Below are 26,159 nucleotides of genomic sequence, written 5' to 3' on the forward strand. Positions count from 1 at the left end.
TATGAGAGATGAGACAAAGAGATCGAGAGAGAGAGAGAGAGGGAGAGAGAGAGAGAGAGAGAGAGAAGTAAATATAGCTAGTTTTAAAATGAAAGAGAGAGTGAGAGAGACCTTGAGTTATCATTATTGCATTGAAACGAATCAATTCCTATATAATCTCTGCTCTGCACTGCTCTGTGGCAGTGTGCAAAGAAATGCGATTTAGCCTCATGACAGAGAGAGAGAGAGAGCAATGAGAGAGCTAGAGACAGTGATGAGAGAAAATAATGGAGAGATATTTAGAGAAAGAAAGATGGGACATCTGATATCTTTCTGCGGGTGGCAGGCTCTTGAGTGCCTTTTGTCTTTGTTTCTAATAAGATTGGGAGATCTGACTGCTCTGACGGCGTGTGTAAGGCGGGCAGCTGCGGAGAACAGGCCGTGATGACCTGGCCCACACACCCAAACACACACACACACACACACACACACACACACACACACAGAGTCAGCTTAGCCAGAGGAAGAGTGGCGGAGTAACCCGCACGGACTCATGGGTGAAATCAGAAGGCTGGGTGCTCAGGGAAGGCTCAAGGCAAGTGCTAAGACACCACATAGTGACGTATGTTGAATAACAGTCCATGGACTCAGACGAAGCTTTAATTGTATTAAAAATATAACACGTTCATCCTTACTTGAACTACACGCATGTTTAATCAGGGCAGAGCGAGGGAAAAGGCCGGCGGCATCCAGTCGACCCCCTAGTGCTGTCAGTGGAAGCAGTGAAGACAAAACAATCGAACCCTGGGGCAGACAATATGTGGAATCATAATGAGTGTTCTCCATGGCCAGTGAGGGGAGAGAGTGACTGGTTAAAAACAACACCACATATTGTGCTTAATGTGTCCAGGCCAGAGCAGACAGCACAACAGTGCTGTGAGATTTCTGTTTGCCAGTTCACTCATGGATAATTAGATGTGAGACCACTGTTCACCTGAGGGATGGGAGCACCAAGAGCAGAGCTGTGTGTGTGTATGTATATATATATATATATATATATATATATATATATATGAGTGTGTGTGTGTGTGTGTCCAATCATACACAGATAGGAGTAAATACATGGTTTCAGAGAGGCAGAGGAAGAGATGAAGAGACAGTGTGAAGTCGGAGCTGAGCCACACACAGTCAGAAATGAGATCTCCGATTGGCTGAGTGCTTCACATGCCAATGGCACAGCAGAGAGAGGGAATGAGAAGAGAGAAAATGAGAAAGGTGGCAAAAGGACAACAGATAACAGCAGAAAAATAAAGATGTAGAGACCAGTAGAGGATGGAAGAAGGGTGGGTGTGTGTGTGTGTGTTTGTACCTTTATCGATAGAGGCACCTGCCATGTGGTAGAAGCTTAGGGCAGTGTCAACATCATTTACGTTCTTCAGGAAAGTGAAAAAGTTTTCCACCTCTTCAAATGTGATGCCCTGCACACAGAAATTCATAATGCATAATGTATCTAGTGTTAGACAGCATCCTCCCTGAGAGAAATACAAACTATTTTACATGGACAGTGGCATCAGATCTCTTAACCTCTGATCAGCAATATGAAGACAAATGTAGTAACTAAAGAGAAAGAAAGACAGAGCGAGAGAGAGAGAGAGAGAGCATAGAGAGAGAGGGAGGGAGGGAGAGAGTGAATGAGTTGTGTGATAACAGAAGGCAGAGAGACTGCTATTCATAGGCAACAGAAGCTCATGAAAGAAACTGCCCTGATCACCAGTCCTGACCACCACTGCTGCCAACATATCAAACTCACCTCATTTACACAGACGGGAGAGAGAGAGAAAGACTCATAACTCAGGCCTAACACGTGCGCGTGTGCGTGTGCGTGTGTGCGTGTGCGTGTGCGTGTGCGCGTGTGTGTGTGTGTGTGTGTGTGTGTGTTGGGGGGCGGGGGGGCCTTTAAACTAAACTTACTAACTCACTCACTTGATTCTTTGCATACATTTACACCCTTTTTTTCCCCATTTATGCAAATTTGGCTGCAGCGTAGGTACACGCATTGCTTTGGGGAGATGTTTGGGTGGCGCCTTTGGCAAGGTTCAAAAGGTGGACTTGGACACAGCTAATTAAAGTGATTAGACTCATTATGTGCAGAACAGATTAGAACAAAACGTCCTTTTTACACAAACCAGCGGGAAGTGATGAAAGTGAGTTTGCCACCATTCACTATTCATCTCTCAACACTTCCTCTCAGTCCTTCTCCAGTTATCACACTCATTCACTCCTTGTTCTGTCCTTTACGTCTAACTTCTGTTTGGAATATCCATCCAATGACTGTGTTTGACTAAAGGGGACCGTGAGAAACAGACTGTGTAGAACTGGCCAACCTAAACGTGTTTAACTGGGGAAAATGAGTGATGGGTCACACTATGGCTGCTTGACATCCCCAACTACAGCTGATTTTCCCCACTATTAGTCAGCTTTTGCTCCCACCAGATTTCTTTCCCTCATTCCTGTAACGTTAATGTTTTTTATTTTAATAATAGTTTTGTTTACCTGACAGGAGACTTACAGCACTAATAAAATCATCTTGTTAAACCAACATAAAGGGAAGAAGGTAGTAAAGACAGGGAGAGGGAGACAGAGGGAAGGCATTGAAATAGTACTCATTCTAACTCTCCAGCTAATAGGACAAATGCATACAGACAGACTGAGAGATGGGACCACTCTCTCAACACCATGATGAATTGCCTCTCTGAATGTCTTATGCACACACACACTTACCTCTTCTCTCTGTGCCTCACACTCTCTCACACACACACACACACACACACACACTTACCTCTTCTCTCTGTGCCTCACTCACACACACACACACACACACACTACAGTCACATTCACGTCCATATTACTATTTCTAAGTTTATTTGCTAGTGCACTGGCAAAGCTAGTCTAACTACAAATTGCCCATACTTATTACTGCAGTTCATAGAAGATGTGGTCATGCCACCATAGGCAGCAGACTGAGGAAGACTGTTTCTCACCTGCGCATCCTTAAACATCTTCTTCAAACCCTTCTGCATCTGTTTGAGTTTACGTGACTGCACTCCACTGTAGGCCAGCAGCATTCCCCCAAACTGTCTCTCTGTGATCCTGCCATCCGTGGGGTCATTCCGCTCAAACTGCACGCACACGCAAACACACATAAACGCACACACAGACACAAACACAAACACACAGACCCACAAACATACACATACAAACACACACGCATGCACACGTAGAGACATACACACACACACACACACCACACGCACACAACACGCACACACAGGCAAAAACAAAGGGAAAAGAAGAGAGTGAAAAAGAAAAGATAATGGCAAAGGGTAAAATAATGGTGGAAATTCTGCAGTCAGATATTTAAGCAACATTAATTTTATAGATATGTGTTATATTACATTCCACGAATGGCTGTGTCAAATAAATGAGTTTTAGGGTAATTTAAGACTGACACCCACAATTGGTCAGTCCCCTCTCTGTCTCTCTCTCTCTCCAGGATCTAGAAATACAGCTCTATGTAAATCTCTCCTCTCTGCTGCAGCTCTGCTCCATGACTAAGCATCAGTGAGTTTGTGCACTTAAAGTGAGAGGTCATATACAACACTGTTAGCCAAGAAAGAGAAGACAAAAAGACCAAGAGATGCACACCTCCACACATGCCAAAAGTCCTGTTTAGCATTCTAATCTTTCTATTTTCCAATGAAAACGTGGTGATGAAAACCCGAGGGATGCAACCCTGCATTTTAAAACATCTACAACAAGAGCCTCACAATCTCATAAACTGTTACATCTTCATGGCAAAATCAAAGACGAAAATGGACTATGAAACTGAATGTGATGTGGAGAACCCTGCCTTGAGTTCTAGTATCAAAATGCTTTCACAACAAATTAGACAGCCTACCCTGGTGGCACGTATATACTCAAACCTTTGTAGCCAAAGGCACCTGGGCTAGAAACTGATATCCTCTTAATCCCCAGTGACTTTCCATTTAACAATCTCACTGTGCGTGGACAATGAAGGAGTCAACCAGAGAGAGACAGAGACAGAGAATGAGAGAGAAAGAGCGAGAGAGAGAGAGAGAGAGACTGAATCTGAATGAGAGTTTAGGATTTTGAAAAAACAAACAAACAAACAAATAAATAAAGGGAGTGAGAGGGAGAAGAGGGGAATGCCCATTCCAAAACAGACGATGCTGACCTGTTCATTCACTGAACCCATCCTGCTACCTCAGCACCTCTCTCACAGAGATCAAAGGAGAGAGAAAGACAGAGGGAGGGTGGGTGTGTGTTGTGGGAGAGAGAGGGAGCGTGAGAGAGGATGTGTTTACCTTGAATTTACCTTTTTGATTTCTAAAAGTCTTCAATTCATTATAACAAATGTTTTTCTTCAATACCACTGTGTAATTGCTGCTAGGGCTGCCACTACCGACTATTTTTCTATCAATTTCTATCGATTAATGTGTCAACAAATCGAGTCAAACAGTCAATAGATTAATCGACGATTCGACTCGATTAGTTGATATATTAATCGATAGATAAACAGGCGTTAGCGATTAGTGAAATCAAAAAAGTAAATTCCTAAAAATAAAAAAACAGTGCACCAGTTTAAAATACTGATGTTGATGCATTTTCAGCGTCGACATCATCGATGACATCGATTAATCGTTGCAGCCCTATATGTTTATGAGGACAGTGACCTGTGACTGTGCGTAATACTCTCTAAGCTCCTCCCTGTCATTTCCCTTTACAGAAGCCTTCCTCTGTACCTCCAGCTTCAGGACATCATGCTGGAGTTTCCTCTGGAACTCCAGGAAGCTGCTGATGGTGAGCTTGCCCTTCAGGTCCGCACCAAAGAAGTAGGTGGTGAGGGCGGAGCTGCATCCAGCAGTCTTCAGAGTGTTACCCGTGGTGGAACGGTCTCGATGGCGCATGCCCATACTGGTCTGAGAACGAATAATACTCTGGACCTGCAGAGGGCAATGAAGAGGTCAGCAAAACGGAGAGAGGGAGAAGGAGAGAGGGAGGGGGGGGGGGGGGGGGGGGAGAGAGAAATGGGCAAATAGTGGAGGAATGAGATCTGAGACTGAGCTGTCATAGAGATCAAAGATTTGTCTACATTTTCTCTTTTATTTGGTCATACTGTGTTAAAAAAAAATGGATTTCAGCCACAACTAAATCTACAGCTGTATAGGATGAACAGGAATGACCCGCCAATCGACTGAACTGTCATTTTATTTGACACTGAGACACTTTAGAAAGATAAACTTATCTCTCTGCTCTCTAAGTCAATGTCCAGAACTGTACTGTAAATATAAGCATGAGTTTCTCCGCTCCTGTGTGTCTGTGTGTGTGTGCGCACGTGCATACTGACCTGTTCAAACTCTTCTAGGTCTACTTCACCATCTCCATTCAAGTCAAACATCTTGAAGGCAATCTCAAAGTTTCTCTGAGGGGCTGTGGGGACACAGAGAAATGAGTAAATGGCTCAAGTCAAACACATTCCACAACACAGCCCTATATGAGTCCATTAAAACACTACAGACTGGAACAACACAAGCATACACTAAAACATACTGCATCTAAGACTGTTACATGACGCAGTACTCCTTTAGTATAAGACTGACTGTTTTACATTAAGACACCTCAAAATGTAATGAATTGTATACAATTAAAACAATTAAGGGTATTTTTCACATTTAAATCGAAGTAGTGTTTGCGTCGCCTCCCAGTGAAAATGTTGGTGTGAATTTTGTCGGCAGGACTGAAGATGTTTCAGATATCTGATATGACTGATGAATATTTTATGTGCACGCTCGCTCATAAAGCGTCTCTCTGCAGAGGGGTAACAGCATAATTTTTCTGATGAATTCCTTCCACTCCACAAGCACTTAACCATGTTTTATTCTTGTTTACAGTGTGACATGCAGTAGAACATTACCGCTACCACAGGGAAGGCTGAAAAAATCTTTGTCTTAATGGAGCAAAGGCAAAGTTTTGTCTCGCCCACTCTGAGAATGAATAAGAGCAGCATCAACCCAGATCCACGCAACACACATGACCCTGAGCCTACTCAAACCCAGTCTTTTCAAATCCCTTCCCTGCTTCAAAAGACTTCTGCCGACTTCAGTGAAGAACACATCACTGTTAAACAGTCCACAGGCTCTGTCTGTGAAAATCTCGTGTCAAGTGTGAAAATGTGCAAGAGTGAAGTCCCCTCAAAGTGAATATAAGACATTTGACTGTTTGTAGTAAAATATAAACATGTTAACTGGGATTGGTTAGCATTCCTACCACACATTATGAATTATGTATCAATACTTATGTTACACTTTAGTGCCTATGCTCAGAATCTGTGCTCAGTATCAGTATCTGTGTTAGTGTGTTCAGTGTCAGTGTCTCTATTCTGTATCGATCTCTATATTAAGTGTTAGTATCTGTGTTCAGTATTGATCTCTGTGTTCAGTATCAGTGTGTGTTTTCAGTGTTGGTATCTGTGTTAAGTGTCAGTATCTGTACTCAGCATCAGTCTCCATGTTCACTGTCGGTATCTGTGTTGAGTATTGGTATCTGTGCTGAGTATGTGCTCCACTGCTGGGCCTGTCTTCTGATGGTGAGATCCATGCTGTCTATAATGTGACGTGACATCACACTGACAGCGTCTCCCTGTTCATGACAAACAGGCCCAGGGGCCCAGTTCCCCATCACCTCATCCACCTGTCAATCATTCCCCAAGAGACCATGCCAACAGAGACCCAGTACAGCCTGGATCACAATGAGAGGGCTTACTGACCTGGCACAGAGAGAATTAACCCACTCATCTCTCTCCCCTTCTTTTTCTCTCTCTCTCACAATATGAAAGAGAATCAACCTACTCATTCATCTCTCATCTTTCTCTCTCTCTCTCACAGTACAGAGAGAGTTAACCTACTCATCTCTTATCTGTCTCTCTCTCTCTCTCACAATACCAGAGAAATAGCATACAACTTTTATTCCAGTCGAGCTACAAATAAAATTTTACAGCCCATATGAAGTGAGAGAGAGCTGAGGGGTAATTCTCCAGTTGGTTTAACATTGACTCTGAAATGACAAATACTTATGGCATATAAAGCCCCCAGTATTTTCAAAAGAGTTCTAAAGCAGGTTTTTATCACTCTCAGCAGGGCTGTGTAAGAACACCTTTATAAAACAAAGGGTCACTCAAGCAACACTGGCACCAAGATACTGCTCAGCTTAGAAAACATGTTTACTGCTATGACAGCAGTTAATCATTCATAAAAGCTATACACACTGACAGGTGTGGTGGAGAGGGAGCGTTCACACATATGTACACACACACACACACACACACTCACTAGACAGGACTGTGGTGAGGAAAATGTAGTCTGAGAAGGAGATGAGTCCACATTCTCCAAGCGTGTAGAAGATGCTATCCTCGTCTGCAAACTTCTCTCGCTCCTGGGAAATTTTCTGTTGGCCCCAATAGACACAGAGAGAGACAGGGACGGAGAGAAAGAGAGAATAAGCGTGAGGGTCAGTGTTAATACCCTTCACCATCAGGTGGAGCACATGAGCCCTGTCTATGGCCTGGACATTCACAGGGTTGGCCTACAGACACAGACTCTCCACAGGAGAGTCACACACACTAGCATGCTTACACAGTAACACAGTCAAGGAAAAAAAAAAAACATGCAAGTGCTGCATACTCATAAAGCCAGCAACGGAGGACAGAACAGGGGATGAGTACAGAGTATACAGAAATAAAACCCAAATGGGATTACAGTTGTCATGTTAAGAGAGAACAGAGGATATCTAATTATTTTATATACACATACTGACTACACATACTTTCTCTCTCTCTCTCACACACACACACAAACAGACACACACACACACACACAAACAGACACACACACACACACACACACTCTAACATTATGCTGGTCTAAATACACTGTGTTGATTTAAGTGTATTGTAATATAGATTCACACCCTGTTGGTAAGTGAAGTGTGAACACAAACTGAATCAACACTTGTGTGAACACAGCCTGGTGACCATGTTCAGTGTTTCAGACACGGTCAGTGAACAACAACCACAAAACACACAGAAGATTTACGCACGCACACACACACACACACACACACACACACACACACACACACACACACACACACACACACACACACACACACACACTGAAATACAGAGCATGCCAGGGGCCAGCCTGTGGGAAGACTGAATGGCGTTACCTCCGTCTGCTGGGCGTCCAATCAGAATGTGGGAGAGGGAAAGAGAAAGGGTTAAGACAAAACCAGACATTCTAACAGTCTCGCTCACTCTCTCTCTCTCTCTCTCTCTCTCTCTCTCTCTCTCACACACATACACACTTAATGCCTCTATACTTTAAAAATAAAAGGTACACAGGTTTCTACTCCGGTGTATACACAGGCAAACTAAACCAAAACCCCAAGGACACACAAACTCCCCCTCTCTCCCATTTAACACTGAGCAAACAGAATGTGACCTAATACCCAATCATTTTCTCTCCTGATATCACAGTGAACAGTTAAAAACAGCAATTGAGATTTTGACTCAACCATTCAATGTGCATGAGTGTAGAGCTCACAAATATTTTGTTAGAATGAGAGAAAATGACTGCTGGGAGATGTGTGTGTGAGAGAGAGGGGGGGGGGAGTGGGGGAAGAGACAAGGGCACTAGAGTGGAGATGGAGAGAGGAAGAGAGAGGATGTGTGTAAAGGGGGGGGGGGCATATGGGGACATCTGACGTGGTGGGGGAAATTTACAAAAGACAGTTGGCACTATGTGAGCTCATAACTGACCGAGGCACACACGCCATGAGTGTGTGTATGTGTGAGTGAGTGTGTGTGTGTGTAAATGTGAGCTCAGACCAGTTTGCTGAGGGAGAGAAGAGAAGAACAGCCGTACAGTCAGTCCGTCGGACTTCGGGCCCAGTTTGTCCCACACGTCACCTTGACTAATCACCTAGCCGATCTGGCCTTACACTCTCCACCTCAGCGCGAAGGAGAGAACGAGTAGCACGCCACACATTCATATGGAACAGTCCAGAAAAGACTGCTCCACAAAGAGGCAGAGATGAAAGATGTCTACAGAAAGTCTCAAAAACACACACGCACACACACATACCACAGTGTGAGGCGTGAGAAGGTCTAGGGCAGAGGGAGGAGAGAGACAGACTATCTGTCTATAAAATGGTAATTCTTAAATACACCCGGGGTCTGTGCACAGGGAGAGGGAGGGGCAGGGGACTATCTCACTACTCGCTAACGCTAGCCTAGCCTAGCCCAGCCCAGCTAGCTCCATCCTGCTTCCATACAAGCGAGTCACAAAGGTCTGTACTATCGAATAAACCTGAAAGGTTGTCACTCTAAATAGAGCGAGTCTTTAATCGTTTGAGAGCCTAACAGAGTGACCTACTCCCACAGAAGGATGACGAGCTAGCGTGACAGCCCATAAGTAAGCCTCATTTTAAACAAGTTCCGTCACTAAGTAACATCTGTCTGTTGTTCGCCTCTCATTTATCCCTCTTGCTCAAATGGCATCTTGGTTAATCCTAACTGCGCTGTGCGTGCATGCCTTGTGCCAGGTCACGCTTCTCCCCCCAGGTCCCCCAGGCTCAGATTACATCCATGCATGGCCTGACTGGCAGGGAGCTGAGGCGGGAAGGTGGGCAGGACCAGAAGCCTCCGTGGCCGGACCGGGCCCGGACACAGTTGAGCCCGGCACCTCCATCCACACTCCAGATCCTCTCACACTGCAAACCGTCTCCAGGGCATGCCCACAGGCGCAGCCCTGTGGTAAGCTAGCTCGTGTCCCTAACAGAGCCGGGTTAACAGAGTCTTCTGGTAAATCTCCATTCAAAAGGGGAAAAGTGAAGAGCCGCAAGCGTCCTGGGCAGAGAGTCTTAAGAAAGACAGCAGTCCAAAGAGAACGCCCTCTCTGATCTCTGGACTGAGCCTGGAGAGACGCCCTCTCCTCCAGCTGTAAACAGCTACATGTGCCAGACAGAACCAGGAGACTGAGTCCTCCGCTCTCACTGTTCGTTGTTGGAGCCAGGAGGCCCTGTAGCGTGTGTGTATGTGTGTGTGTGCGTGCGCGTGTGTGTGCACTTGTAACACACTGAGCTGTAGTGCTGTGGTTTAACGGGCTCTTGCAAAACGGCTGTCAGAGCTCTGATAAGAGAGCGACACAAGACAGAGGGGCGGAGCTAAAGGAAAGAGCAGGACAAAGTGAACTAATTGTCCTCATTAGAATGAAGTAGCAGCGGTGAAATGAACGACAACTTTACTTCCTGGCACTCTATCAGTTTAGGGCTGTCAGTGTATATGGGAACAGGAAGAGAGACTTCCCTTTCGGTATATTTATTTAATATCTAACTCTGCCTTAAGCAAGCACAAAGGATATGTGCTTATGAGTGTTTTAATAAAAGACCAGGTCATCTACCTGTGTAGTTTCACCCTGGGCTCTTAAACAAACCATTTCTGCTGATGATATGAACATCTGTCCTGCCTCAGTACACGAGAAGTGAGTGTGTAAGGTGTAAGTGGGTAGACGGAGAAGACTGGAACAGCCTGGCAGACCTAGCATGAGATCACAAATAGAGAGGAGAGAGCGAGGGAGAGAAACAGTATTGTTTTGTATTGTTTTGTTTAGCTGTAGTGTATGCGCTATGTGTAAGAAGCGGCAGGGTTTATGTTAGTAGACTAGACTTTGATCTGTCACTGATTTGAAATGACTAGACTGCTCATACAGAGAAAATAGACTGGATTTCAACAGTAAAGAGCTCTGCTCTGATTTACCAACACTACAGCATGTGGGCTCTAGTCACCAGTGATGAAAAGGATTTAAAATCAGGGAGAATGTTAATGCAAACATGTATGTGATAATATATCTGTCCCCACGATATCTTCATGCTGAACAAACAAGGATGTGATCACATTACAAACTACGATTATAATATTGAGGAAGCCAGAAAGGAGAAATGATTTGAGTCTGTTGCAGAAGGAAATGTACTGTTACAGATAAACAGATAACAGAAAAAAAACAGACATGCCTGAGAGCTCACTCATTCACTCTCACTTTCTCTCTCTCTCTCTCTCACACACACACACACACACTTACAGTGTTTCATCATTTCCATAAGCCATTCATAATGAGATAGTATTCAAATGGATAAACAGATCTGTCAACAGTGGTGTAATACAGAACGATAGGGTTGTAAATGCAGTATTTGTGTAGAGGACTGAGTAATGAGTGTAATTCTCAGCAACTCCTCACACAGAGCTAATGTTTCTGTTATCTCTGCAAAGCACTCAAACAGCAATAAAAAAAAAACAAAAAAAAATCATTTCTCGCCACAACAGTGTGAGAGTGAAAGTGACACATGGATGTGGGTGGATGTGTGTGCATGAGGCTAAAGAAATCTGTTTCAGTTCTCAAAGATCATTTGAGAGCAGGTGCTCTGCTCTGTTTATAATTTCTCTGAGACTGCAGTTCAGTCTATGGATCAGCATGAATGGCAGTCAAACTATAATCATTCTCTCCAAGGATTCGCTGACAACCACAAGAACGGATACTGTGAATTGAACAGCTGTGAAAAACTAAAAAAAAAAAAGTGAATCCACAATAAAGAAACTTAGAATAATTTGTGAGTTTGGGTGTGTGTGTGTGTGTTTGTTTGATGCAACCCATCCTTGGGAAAGTTCCTGTTGAAACTAAAAGGAAAAAATAAAGTCAACAAATCCAGCCACAAGACACCAGGCTGGTTTCCATGGCAGCAGCCCTCCGAGCATTCCACATTCTAGGGAGTGGCAGCCCCTCTCATGGTCAGCGGGTCACATGACATGGAGTGGACACTGTCACACAGGGCCTCTCACACAGGAAAAGGATGGGGAGGTAGTTAAATAACACATTCAAACATTGCTTTCTCTCTAGACTACAATTTCCATCATGCTCTCTGAATTGTGTCATGCACTGAAGCGCTCAGGGTCCAGGGCATCCTGCAGTGCCACTAGGTGCAGAGAGGGGGTGCCACTCCATGCCACCTATACCCACTCCCACTACTCACATCTGTCCTGTAACGATGCGCATTCAGCGAAGCATGCAGGGAAAGAGCTACAGTGCCAAAGCGTAGACATAGGTCTCCATGGAGAAGAGAGAGGGGGGGGGGGGGGGGAGAGAGAGGCTGTGAGGAAGAGAGAGACAGTGTGAGAGAGAGGGAGAGGGTGAGAAAGAGAGAGAGATGTTGGGCAGTCAGAGTTCAGAGCTGTTATGTTTGAGTTACGTTAGTTTCAGTGGAATTTCTTTATTTCTCAGTTCTCTTTGTTTCAGGTGTCTTCTCTCTCACCGTCTGTGTGACACTTGACATGGGTGAGTCAGGGATCCCCTCACTACCATGAATAATTCAGGCCTTCAGCTACATGGATGCACAAGTTATACAGAGAGACACACACACACACACACACACACACACACACACACACACAAACAGAGTACAAAAGGGAAAGTTTCCATATTCAATAATTGAACAGCGACTGGGAGCAGCTGTTTCTCTGTGCATTGCTCATGGCAAATACACAGAACTGCACAGGTGTCAGCTGTGCTATGACTCTGTGCGTGACGCTACGTTCCTGATGGTGTGTGTGTGTGTGCGTACACAAACCCAAGAGCTCGAGGTTCACGGTGAGGAGAAGAGAGCCAAGGGCTATGGACAATGTGGGGCGTGAGCTTGAACGACTGTCAAAAGCATTCGTCAGAGCTCTCCACCCCGCCCATACACACGCTACCAGCAGAACCGGCCTGTCCTACAGCTCGGGGTGGTCGCATTTCCAAGTTATGCGCTTTAAATCCAGCATCATGTGCATGTGTGTACAATAAGGGCAACTCCAAGGCACAGTGCATATATGTGTAAGTGTGTGTGTGTGCACATGTGTTTATGTGCGCCCTAAGGATAAAAACCAGTTCATAGACCAGTGAGCACTTGTCAGAGGAGACCAAAAGAAATGCACAGAAGTGTTTCTTTACCACTCCTCCACAGTTCATCAAAACAAAGGCTGCTTTATTTACTTGGGCACTCTCTACTCTCAGTGAGTCACTTCCACATGGAATATTAAATGTGGCTTTTGATCTCCTTACACTTCTTCTTTCTCAAACATGCCAAGCATTTCCTTAATCATATAACTCACTTAATATAACTTATTTATATAACTTCATTTGAGGATTTGGTTGTTTTTAAAGTTCCTTTTAAATGAAGTACAACTTCCACAGAACAGACAGTAAACCTACAGTACGCAGGGGATCTCCTGACTAATATTACACACGATCCATAACTTTAATCTTCTCTCACATTCTCTCTCTCTCTCTCCATCATCAGGGAAACAGTCACACTCTCTACCCATCAATGTGGGCCGCATCCACACCATTCAAAATCCCCTTTTCTGCTGAGTCCAAAAAAAACCTGGTCCACTTACACGGGGGTATCCAGAGTGAAGCATAAGACATATTTTATTACCAATGCAATGATTTTTAATGAAATTTATACGCATTTAATGCACTGTTTGGCTGATGGCCCAACCGGAGAGTGAGTGTGGGTGTAATTGAGGTCATGGGTTTTGGGTTAAACTGAGGTACAGAGAGACACATCTCTACAACAGTGCTTTTTTTTTCTTTTTAAATACTCTGACAACTCTGAAAACCGAGCCCTTTAACAGAGAAGGAATAGAGGGAGGATGAGAGGGAGGGAAAAGGATTGCTTAATAGGTTTTTTGGTGCAAAAGTATCCGTCAGGCTTGCGATCACGCTCACACACATACACGCATACACGCCCATGCAGCTTGGCACACACCCCATACCTGCCAGAAGTCCTGCAGAGGGGGAGGGGCATACAGATGGGGAGAAGGGGGGGGGCAGAGGGTTTTGGGGACGGGGGGAATATGTTTGGAGAGGAAAAGGAGGGGAAAGGAGGAGAGAGAATGGTGGGTTACTTTGGTTACATGGACGAAGACGGTTGCGAAAAACACAATGTCATAAACAACAACAATCAACAGGACAACAGCAACAAATTACAACATTATACTGCTGTGCAGCAATGTGAATACCCAGGGAGAGAGAGAGAGAGAGAGAGAGAGTGAGAGGGAGAGGGAGAGAGAGAGAGAGAGAAAGAGAGAGAGGGAGAGGGAAAGGGAGAGAGAGAGAATGAACAGAGAAAAGGTCACTGACAGAAATTTAAAGGAATGAGTTTAAACAAGTCAGGGCTAAAACACTTACAATGAGAAGAGGAATGCTACAGAGACAGTGGTGTGTGTGTGTGTTAGAGAGAGAGAGACAGAGATGTGGTTGTGTGGATTTACAACTTGACACTGATTGGGTTATACAACAATACTGCACACACAGCACACTGTTATTAAGGTAAGAGTATGCGTGAGGGCTTAAGAATCTTTACACTCTTTATTCTGTATTTCACCCAAAGCCTCATGGGATGGACATTTGCCTGGAAAATCGTGCTCTGGAAAAACCCCATAGATTTGGGAGACATTTTCATGCGCTGGGGCGTGGTGAGTGTCATTAATCCACACACGACAGTGGTGTGAGACGGAGCTTGCAGCTGCGGGATGGGGGGGGGGGTCAAGCGCCCTTTTTTTTTTTTCTTTTTCCTTTAGTCCTTTATGTTCTCCATATAGCATGCCTACATAAGCTGCTTTAGCTCCACAGCACAAATGCATCTAAAGTATCATTATAATTTCCTTCTAATACTCCATTTCCATTTAGAATTTCCTCAAATGCACTTGCATTCCATATGAAATGTCATTGTAATCCACGGCCTGACGTTACGCAAGCTACGGCGGCGGAGAGGAAGGCAAAGACTACAGCTGATGAAAATGTCACGCAGAGGAAGACCATGTGCTCTTTATAACTCTGTTCTTTTTTTTTTTTTTTTTTACTCTCTATTGAGTTATTGCACATATTGTCTTTACAGACTGAGTTTGTGTTGTTTAGACACCAAGGCACCTTCCCCACGTCCTTCATCTGATAAAGAGGAGAAGACAATAATATTGATTGTGGAGACGGCTGCATGTCCAATCCTGTCAGCGTTTGTTTGTCGGCTCTGAGGAACCTGTTCAAATGATTCCTATAGCTGAAGCAGACTAAAGAGAGGGAAGAGAGGAGGAGAAAGGGCAAAAAGGCACAGAAAGAGAGGGAGAAGGGGAAAAAAAAGACAGAAGAGAAATAGTGGAATGAATGTACGCACTAAGGCCAGGCCAGCAGTGTCTGTATGTGTGTATGATGATGTGTGTGCGTCTTAGTGTGTGTGCATGTGGTTTGGTGTGCGTGTGTGCATCCATGTATATGTGTGTGTGTGTGCATGTGTGTGTGTGTAAGGTTTTTTTAAGGTGATTATTCACTGTCTTGCCTCCCTGTTTTGGGTTGACAGACTAATACTGCTGTCAAACACATCTCATTATTATTAATGTGTTAATAACGCTTTCCCTCTGTGTGACCACTGACTAGGGAAAAGAATTGGAGTGTGTGTGTGTGTGTGTGTGTGTGTGTGTGTGTGTGTGTGTGTGTGTGTGTGTGTGTGTGTGTGCGCGCGTGTGTGTGATGGGATTCACCGAGTAAAGCCACGTGAGCCGGGTAGAGAACAGAACAAGGCAGAAGGGGAGAGTAAATAGCCAGAATGGAGAAGATGGAGAGAGAAAGAGAGCAAGGGAGTAAAAGAGAGCAGGTGAGAGGTGATACAGAGCCCTGATATCTGTGTCATATATTATTCTTATCATCCACACGTCCAGCAGGAGACATTGTGGGGCCTTATCTAGAACCACTTGGACCTACACAAAGCCGCACAAAGCCAGGCCTGTGGAGAACCCGCCTGTCTAAGATCCATGTACTAAAGTAATAAATGAATTCCAGTCACTTAGTTATCACCAGCTCAGAAGGCCCAGTAAGATAACCAAGCCTAACCAAGCCACATTAATACACAAATACATAAACCTGTAGAAAGGACAGTGCTATTTATCCATGCGCTAACGACAAAGGAGCCCATAACTATTTGTCTGTAACCATTTCCCCTCAGTTTGTTTTAAAGGGACAGGACAGTGTAAAGTCTAGTGAAAACCCTGCCTACACATGAACCAGATAGACTGCCAAATGTGTTCTCTATTACACTGCCAAACACGAGAGGAGATGCATGGCGGCCTGGGACAAAAAGAGAAAGGAGAGGAGATTTACTGGAGGAAAATGAAAAGGGAATGTCATCATAATTACACAGTGCACAGAGCTCTAAATGCAAGCAAAATACTGCCACCAAAAACAGGAAGACTGAGGGGCTTCAGTCAACTCAAGGCACAAACCCAATTCATCTGGAAAGCTGTGTAAAAACAAAATTAAAATAAATAAATAAATAAAACAAAATAAAAAGCAAAACAAAAAAAAAAAACAGTGTATACTTGTACAACCTCATAAAGACACACATTGTATGCATAACAAATGCACATTCAATCCATATTAGGTACTGAGAGGGAGCATTTGGCAAACACAAGAAAAAAACAGAACAAAACCTTTTTTATCAGCCAGCTGTTTCTAATGACCCAAAGAACCCAAGACAACAAAGAGAGAGCAGGGAGAGAAAAAAAAGCTTGTTTAGACGAGTGCTTTTCAGGGCTGTCTGTGAGGGAGTTTCTGAAAGAGGAGAATGAGACAGCACAGGGGCAGGTTATGAAATGGTCGTCCTTTGGCGTCAGCTGACTGCTGGGTACAATAGCTAGGCAAAATCTTCAGGCACCTATTCACTCAGTCATCCACACAATACAGACTCAATGCTTACCTTTCCATCATAGCGCTTCACAACAAACTGGTCCAGACCCAGGTCTGAAAAACAGAGTCAAAGAGAGAGAGAGAGAGAGAGAGAGAGAGATGAACATTGTTAATAGAATGAACACAGAATATATGCAGTATGAGACAGATGAAAGCATAATCCTTTACATTTGAACACATGTTCACAGAGCATTTGTGTCCCCGTCAGAGGCCATGAGTATTTATATGAGTGTCAACCCTGTAACTCAGGCTATTACCGTCCTGTGTCTGTGATTCATATTAGCCATTAACCAAACCATTTCGCCTTTTCCCACACTTTCAAATAAATGCCACTGCTGTTCAGCACCGCTTCACTCCTTCATTAATCACACAGAAACTTCTGGAGTGCTGTTCGTTTGCTGCAGCCCAGCTACCCTGGGCCAGGCAGATATGACTTTGATGCAGGGGGGGTAGAGAGAGAGAGAGAGAGAGAGAGAGGTAGAGGTAGAGAGAGAGAGAGAGAGAGAGAGAGAGCGTGTAAGACCTGGTTTTGTTCTTCTGAATGACGGGAAAGGTCATTCAGGAGAGACAGCTCTGCTTAAGGGGAAAAAAAAAAAAAAAAAAGCACACCCCTCAAAAGTTGAGCATGTTCAGATACCACAGTTCAAAAGAATCCCCTGAATTCAGCTGCTCTTCTGGTTTGAATGAAATGAGTGTAATCCTTGTGCCGTGAGAAAATGAATTATGGAACGCCGTGCCTGACAGAGAGATGAATAATGCATTGTATGTTCTTTCTCTCTTTCTCTCTCTCGCTTCCTTTGTTAAAGGAAAAACCCTGACCCTTTCAAATGCCAAAGAAAGCCATGACACCTGGGTAAGGATCGGCGTGTGTGTGGTTATGTGCATGTGTATGTGCGTGTGTGTGTGGTCCAGTGTGAGGTCCACATTACCAATGTCTTCCTATGCAGTGACTGTGGAGGCGTGAAAAGGTATTGTAGCATACACACACACGGATACTGGGCCAGACTCCCTGCTCACACCAACCAAAGACAAAGCAAAAGCGTGTTCATCATTCATTTACCCATTTGGAAAAGAGCCGAAATGAGCAAACAACAAGCATTTGGTAAAACTCGCCGTCGGCTGTCTGTGTGTGGGGTAAAGCAGAATTATCTGGGTTTAGATTCAGTGTGGATGGAAAGGTGTATCCAAGCATTAAGACTTTTGATGTTGGGAACAGAGCCATGGCTTTCTTTCCCTTGCCTTTCCTAAATCCTTCCATCCAACCATCTACACACACATGCATTCAGTCCAGTTCAGAAGCCGAACAGAAGCAAGAGAGTGAGCGCTAGGGATGAAAGGCAAGAGAGAGCGAAGGATAGAGGCGATGAGAGAGAGGGAGATAGAGAGAGAAAGAGAGTCAGGGACAGAGGCGATGAGAGAGAGAGAAAGGGGGGGTGTGGGGAGGGTCACTGAGGGTCAGTGAACAGTAAGGAATGCTGAGGTAGCAGTACAGTCAGAGGAGAGAGGGAGACAGAGACACAGAGAGAGAGACAGAGAGAGAGAGAGAGAGAGAGAGAGAGAGAGAGGTGTTTTTGGCAGAAAGGAGGAGAGAGATGAGTGAGGCAAAGGACTCACATTCTCATCATCTAAGCAGCATACACCTCAACACAGAGCATAAAAGCATGCACCTCTACATCATTCTCCTGTTCTCAATCTGCCTCACTCCAGGGAAAGAACTAATGATCATGCAATGAATATGCACACAAACACATATTTGCATGCACACACACATATTTGCTTTAAATCTTAGTAGAAAATTCCCCCCTAACTGTTTTACTGCAACTACATACTGACATTTTGACACTTCAACAATAACAGCATCTTTTAGGAAAAAAATGGACCAGGTGGACCAGGACATGTTCCTATAATCCTACCACTTGTCAGGTGTTTATATCGTCATGGGGACATTTAGCCCACACACACACACACACACACACACGCACGCACACACAGAGTATCTCTGATCAAATCTCTCTCACCACTCCAGACTCTATGCCTAACAGAATCTCATTCAAAGTCGTTAATGAATTTACCAACTGCTCTGTTACAATGTCACCTTAACATTCCATGTTTCATTTTAACCCCGCCCCCTGTTCCACACCTCAGCCAATCAAAAGCCTTCCACACACAGACATTCAATTTCTCCGCAGGCTACAGCTGAGCTGGACATGAACCCAGAGAACGCAGCAGTTGTCGTCAGTCGTCATACTGTCCAGTGTGGTTACAGCCCCTCTGTCTGCTTCAGGAGGGCCTCTCCTGCCCTGACACCCAAACAGGGCACAGAGTATGTTAACAGCCCCCCAAAAATCAACATGAGCCCGAATCAGCGACCTGGAATCTCTCACATCTGACTCTGTCAGGATCCCAGCTCACGCTATGATGCCTGACACAGGAGCCAAGTCAGCCTTTTAACACAGGCAACCAGCTCTATATTTATGCCATCGCTTCTCACCCACAGAACAGCCGGCCGCAGCATATACTGCAAACGCTAAAGAGAGAGAGAGATAGAGAGAGAGAGAGAGAGAGACACAGAGAGAGAGAGAGACAGAGAGAGAGAGACAGAGAGAGAGAGAGACAGAGATAGAGGGAGAGAGAGAGAGAGACAGAGAGAGAGAGAGACAGAGATAGAGGGAGAGAGAGAGAGAGACAGAGAGAGAGAGAGAGAGAGAGAGAGAGAGAGAGAGAGAGACAGAGAGAGAGAGAGAGAGACAGAGATAGAGAGAGAGAGAGAGAAAGACAGAGAGAGAGACAGAGAGAGAGAGACAGAGATAGAGAGATGACAGAATCAGAGAGAGACACTCACTCTCTGGCTGCTTCTCGTTTGGTGTAATAGAGCGCACAAAGTCCTGTGGAGTCATGTAGACCTCTGTATCTCCATGCTCACTAATGATCTTCAGAGTGGCAAAGTAGCGGAAGATCTTGTCCGGGGTGGAGTAGGCTCTGATTCTGTTTTCATACTCCATCACCTGGCCCAGAGAGAGAGGGAGAGAGAGAGAGAGGGAGAGAGAGAGAGGGAGAGACAGAAAAAAGATTCATCCACCAAACAGAATCTGTGCACTTTCGGCCTGTGTTGATTCAGTAACATAGTCTGACACACTAAGAGTTTACATCGGGGGAAAGCCCCTCGTGTTAGATTTGGATTTGTCCAGTACATTTCTCTGATAGTGACACTCTGAACGTCCATTGTATCTGACCTTCTCAGTTGTTCACTGAATAGTCCTGTTAATGATATAAAGCTCTGCTGATTAAAAAAAGGGTTATATAAAGATAAATGATGAAAAATAAATTAACTTCACAAACTACATTGTCTAATGAACTGTATCCCCCACAAACCACACATACACCATACTCACACACACACACACCACACTCATAAACAGATACACACACACATACACACACACACACAAAGAGACAAAAGACAAGCTATATGGCGGTACGATCAGAAGAGAGATACGGTCTGGTCTTCCGCTGAGCCGTATCTCACCCTCTCAACACAGCACCACAGCTGTGTCCTGGACTGACTACACTTGGGCCCTCAAACAAAGGCAAGATCTACCTCTAAAAAAAAACGAAGGGGACAGTTAATATTAAACTAAATTCATAAAACATTCAACACCAGACTAACATTTCAGCGAGTGTATCAAGTGTCCCCTGTCAAAAATAAAAACTCAATCCTTATTACCTTATTATAAACGTGATTAAAGGACAAGTGTTGTTTACAGATGCTGAAGAACAGATCATGGTGTATATGTGTGTGTGTGTGTGTGTAGAGAGAGAGAGAGAGAGAGAGAGAGAGAGAGAGAGAGAGAGAGAGAGAGAGAGACACAACAGTGAGTGAGAGAGATGTGTGAGAGAGTGTGAGAGAGAGGTATCCCACAACAGTTAGTGAGAGAGATGTGTGAATTAGAGACAGAGAGTCTTCTGAGTTTGGGAAACAAGAAGAGAGGGTCTGTGAGGATATAATGAGTTAGTGTCATCAGTCAGAGTGAGGTCACATATTAACCCCCAACTCCATTAACAGGTCCGTCAAAAAGGCAGAGACAACACGTGTGTGTCAGAGAAGTGCCCCTGAAGGCCGGCTGTGGGCGGATGCTGCCAGGGGAGTGCACTGGGATTAGACAGCGAGGCAGACTGCCGTCTCACCAGTGCCCAAGGGGACGCGGCATCAAACTGCAGAACAGGCTGACAGGCTCGCCTGAGAAACCCATCAAAAGGACAGCCCTGCTGACTTCCATAGGAACCATGGGATGTCATAAACGCTAACGCAAAAACAAACAAACAGAAGAGCGATGCAGAAAAGACATCTATTGGACCTCTGTTTGATTGTGTCCTGCTATAAACCAAAAAAAAAAATTATAATAAACTCATTATTTTGTTTGTGTTTCCCTTAATAAGCATCAGAACCAAGCACTGAATTTGATTCCACTTGACAGAAGTTCAATTCCAGGGTAGTTTTAAATAATTAGTTCATTATTATTAGTGATTACCCACTTGGAAATCAACGAGCCAATTCTTTTTTTTTTTTTTTTAAAGGAAAAAATTTATAGTCCAATCAGAGGAAACCTTGATCCACACATCAAATACAAAAGATCTGATTAAACGATAACCACCTGCAGAAGTTGATTGGTGTGACAACTGTTTTTCCCTGACACAGACTTTATTGAGACTGAGTAACTGCAAAACTCAGTCTAAGACAGAGCACCAAGCTGCTTTGAAATTTACAGGAACAAACAGTTCATCGCTGGCAGGCTAAACAGAACAATAGGTCTATTTTTGTTACTTTACTGGCAGTTTTCCTACACTGTGACTCCAATGTTGAGGCAAATCTGAGGAGAAAAAAAAACCTTCTCCCAAACAGCAAACACAGCTTGACTCATCTGTACTGTACATCATTAAAAAAGACCAAAAAAACAAGGTCGATACATACAAGCAGCTGTTTATGAGGGAGAAAAAACACAGTCAAATGAATCATTAGTCATTTCCAGCTACTTTACTCCTCAGGTCCACCAGCCGATGTCTTCGCCTCAAGTGTCCACTTTCTCACCAGTGAAGACACAAGCTGTAAAAATGACTGACGCTGTTCAACGATGGGTTCAGTTCTGTGCATCTTTTTTACAGTGTCTCTAAGAGATTACCACACTGTCAATTTTTTTTTTCTGTTACGCTTAGAGAAACTTTAAACACACACTCACATACAAACAGAGATTATTTTTAAAAAAATAATAATAATTCCTTTTTTCAAATTTGCCACTGAGCTGATGCCTCAGGATTCATGTATTTATGTTCTATTTACAGAGCCCTTGTCATAGAGCGCTTGATTTGTCACAGAGCTGTAACAGTTTGTGTGTCCTCTCATTCCTAGACAATGGCAAGACAGAAGACAGAGCACAGTGGACAGCAGATTTAATGCATCTGTGTGTTTGTAAGTGTGTGTATGTATGTATGCATGTGTGTGTGTGTGTGAGTGAGTGTGTTTGTAAGGAGGAGCAGGGGAAAGTGCCATTCGACAAAGCCAGGTCTGGAGGAGAGGAACTGACTCAGAGCCTTCACTTGTGGTAGCCGGAAAAATGTGAACATTTGAAAAACCAGAGATACAGAGCAGGGCCACAGAACACACTTATACACTGTTACATACTGCAATGAACTGACCTAGGTTTTTTTTTTTAATTCACTATCACCTTGACACACAGGTTTAGAATCTTAACAACCAGCTCTAAGCCTAAATCCCATCACTCCAGCATTACACATTAGTCATTTCCATCTAAATTATTCCTCACAACCACCAGTGGACTTTTTCACTTCAAATGTCCACTGCCTTTATCACCAGTGAAGAGACAAGCTGCTGCTTGTGTGGTTCTGCTAATCGTTACGGTCTATTGGTAAGATATTAATAAGTGAACTTCCAGGGAAATAAATCCTGCCCAGTATTCTTAAGGTGCCAGGAGTAAATGCCAACATGATTTGACAGATATTCTAAGACAGTTCTGTGCAAAGCATCTCCAGTTACGGTTCAGAGGAGGGAACTCTACTGAAGCATTATGGAAACACATCTGTTTCAGCATTTGCTGTAAACTTGAGAGGAACTGACTCAGGGTCTATGGGACATTACCTATTAAACAAATATAGGCCGACTCAAGCATGAATCCATCTCAATACTCCATATCACTGACTAATTTTACTGTCTAATCTAGCCTGTGCTAATTGCTGAAAATTTTTGCCGAGTTTATTAGGAAACACAACCACTGACAGAAGGCATATTTCCAGACGTGTAGCTTACACACCACTATTTTCATTAGTCGAAAAAAAAATCATAATTCTGGCTAAGAAATTCTGCCACTCTCCAGACACACACACAGACAAATCCATACACACACAACTACATAAACATAACTATGCAAACACACACTTGGAAGGGAAACTGTAGGCAATAATGGTCAGAAATCCAATCACAGATACACTCGAGACTAAAGGATACACACACATACAGTATTACATTGACAAACAGGGAGTATTTTACAGCAACGCTTAACTTCTCTTTCACAAAAGCCGGTATCGTAGAATGAAAGACACACACGGGCACACACACAGTTACATAAGCCCAGTGGCAGGAAGCCTGGTGAACACAGACGCCCTGTAGGGAAAGGCTAATCCTGTTTGTCTGAGTGTCGAACTCTCAGACTGCGCTGGGCTTCGACCGAGCTACGACAGCCACCAGCGGAATTCTCCTTTTCATTTCCCCAATTCTCTTTTTCTTCCCCTTTCTCTCTCTCTGCCCTCAGAGAACCACAGTCGTTTGTTCAGAATACTTCTAAAACATCTCTTTCTCTGTCCATTCTCTGTCTGTGCCAGTGTCGGTGCCGGCTGCAGTACTTTAGCTAAGTGACAACGTTGTGACAGTGACTTTTTTGCTCTGAATCTGCTGAAACATCCCTCAGTCTGAACTCAGTCACCAGCCAAAGAGCACACCAAACCCAAACTCAATTTACATGACAGCCGTAAAAATGCCATGCAGACTGCTTTATGGCAGTGGATTTGCATGTTTATTAGGTTTTGTTTTTTGCTTTTTTTTGGGTGGGGGGGCTATGGAGTTTTCTATCATGTGTGTCAAGGCAAGGCTGACTCATCTTATATCGACTGCAGGGGCAGAGGTCGTCATTGGCTGAAAATCGTTTTTATGAATAGCCCATTAAACAGGGTGTCAATGGTCTCAATTCGCCCATTACCTTACGGTCACGGAACCCTATCCTCGGCTTCTTCTTCTTCCCCTCTGACCCCGCGTCCTCCTCTTCCTCACCTCCGCTGGACTCCACCATGCTGTCCGAATCAGACTTGGCCTCTACGTCTTTCAGGGTCTCCTCATCTTCCTGTTCCTCATGTTTCACCGATGAGCCAGCCTCTGTGTAGGCCCTGCCAGTCAGGAGAGAGAAATGACAACAAACTTTTATTATAACGAACCACAGTTACAATGTTCCACTGCACAGACAATAATCAACTATTGTTAAGAAAAAAAAAAACATTAAACAGCTGTAAATTTTAAACATTTTAGATGTGAATGCAGTGAACTGACATATGGTTTCTATATTCTTTATAATTATGAATATCGGGTGTTGCATGTATGTTGATGATCACTGCTGCTTTTCTGAGGTGGGAATAGCAGGTCTTATGAATGCCTGTGGTCATTTTGGTGCAAAGTGAATATGGAAAAAAAGCGTAGTGGTAATGCAGAGGGTGCTTGTGCCTGCCAGTGGCCTGAATAATTCAGTTTAATGGGACATAAGGAGAATGAGGGCGGGGGTAAGGGAGTGGAACAGCCATGTCTCGTCCCTCCACGTCCCACACCTCCATGTCCATTCCTCATAACCACCAAATTTTAGGTCACAGCAATGTTAAGGCCCCTCCCCCCTACAGCTAAAACACACACACACAGAGCTCTGGACACACACACACAGACAGCCCTGCCCTACCTCAGCCCAACTACACTGACAGCCCGAACATAGAAACCTGTTCTGTTCACAGAGATTTGTTAACACGGTCTTGCTCTGTTTAAAGACTAATTGTGATTATTTGTATAAAGACTATCTGTTAACTGTTTGTTTAAAGACTGTCTGTCTAAAGACTACGTGTATTAACACTGTCTGACTAAGCACTATGTGTATAAAGACTATCTGTTTACTGTCTGTCTAAAGACCATGTGTATAAACGCTGTCTCTCTAAAAATTATGCATATGAAGACTATCTGTTCAAAGATTGTTGAAAGACTATTTCTGTAAACACTGTCTATAAAGACTACGTGTTTAAAGTCAGTCTGCATTAAGACTATATGTTTAAAGGCTATCTGTCATTGACACAGTAAGTGATGCACTCAGGGCCTTGAGCAAAGCAGGGCTAGGTTCATTTAGCAAAACACACTTGTCTTAAAGTAAGCTGAGTTATTGGTCATTGCAACAGATGGAGAGAAACTTCTTGAGTCTTACTGAAACTATCCAGAAAACGCTTTTTAAAAAAGGGTTTTGATGCCTCGAGTCCAAACCTTGTCCACAGCAGTCCCGTGCTGGCAGATGCACCTGCCACACCCACCAGAGCCGCTAGCATAAGCCTTCGGTGGTTAGGAGCCTGAAAAGCTTTTCCATGGTATCGCCGTGACAACTGCACCACGCCCAATGTGGCCGCCGTCAACGTCCGCAAGCGGAACATACTGTGTATGAGACAAACAGAGAGAAAGAACAAGGGAAAGAGGGAGGGAGAGGGAAAGAAAGAGTTTAATACATCACTAATGTCCCCTGAAGCCCTGAATCCCCTGCTTCAACAGAATATTAAACAAAGAAGACAGGAACAATATTAATGTGCATGAAGCAATTTCAATAAATATATTTTAGAGAACACACCCACTGATAAATATATTGAAACATACAGCTATTTAATAAAACCAACAGAAAGAAATTTGCACTCATGTAAAATGGATTTTCTTTTTCAATTAAATAAATTCAAGGACAAACACACAACACTCTCACACACTAAATCTCCTTTGGCTAAGGTCTAAAATGGCAGCTTATATAGAGATACGGACTGAGGCTAAGAGTGTTGATTCTTTGGTAAAGGCTGTTGGGATTACTAAGGCTGCAAGACCCTAAAGCACATCTCCCCAGCTTTAAGCATTCACCCCAGGGAGGGAGTTAGGACATTTTCTCTTAGCTAATTAACAATCTTGCCTCATAAAAAAAAAAAAAAAAA

General features: G+C 43.9%; 1 protein-coding gene across 2 annotated transcripts in view; it reads right to left on the reverse strand.

The window, feature by feature from the left end:
• The window catches only part of micu1 (mitochondrial calcium uptake 1), a 32,704-nt gene that overhangs the window by 1,438 nt on the left and 5,107 nt on the right, over positions 1-26,159 (reverse strand). Inside the window, exons 2-12 of one of the 2 annotated variants that reach the window (XM_030770879.1) lie at positions 25,459-25,623; positions 24,152-24,335; positions 19,729-19,891; positions 16,897-16,940; positions 13,925-13,936; positions 8,284-8,292; positions 7,389-7,503; positions 5,408-5,490; positions 4,803-5,003; positions 3,021-3,158; positions 1,349-1,457 (exon numbers count right to left, since the gene is read on the reverse strand). In XM_030770879.1, the coding sequence (XP_030626739.1) occupies positions 1,349-1,457; positions 3,021-3,158; positions 4,803-5,003; positions 5,408-5,490; positions 7,389-7,503; positions 8,284-8,292; positions 13,925-13,936; positions 16,897-16,940; positions 19,729-19,891; positions 24,152-24,335; positions 25,459-25,622 (1,222 nt within the window). In that variant the 5' untranslated portion in view covers position 25,623. The remainder of the gene's footprint in view (positions 1-1,348; positions 1,458-3,020; positions 3,159-4,802; positions 5,004-5,407; positions 5,491-7,388; positions 7,504-8,283; positions 8,293-13,924; positions 13,937-16,896; positions 16,941-19,728; positions 19,892-24,151; positions 24,336-25,458; positions 25,624-26,159) is intronic. The other variant, XM_030770878.1, reaches the window with a different exon arrangement.

This window comes from Chanos chanos, chromosome 4, assembly GCF_902362185.1.
Source record: "Chanos chanos chromosome 4, fChaCha1.1, whole genome shotgun sequence".
NCBI classification, from domain to species: Eukaryota; Metazoa; Chordata; class Actinopteri; order Gonorynchiformes; family Chanidae; genus Chanos; species Chanos chanos.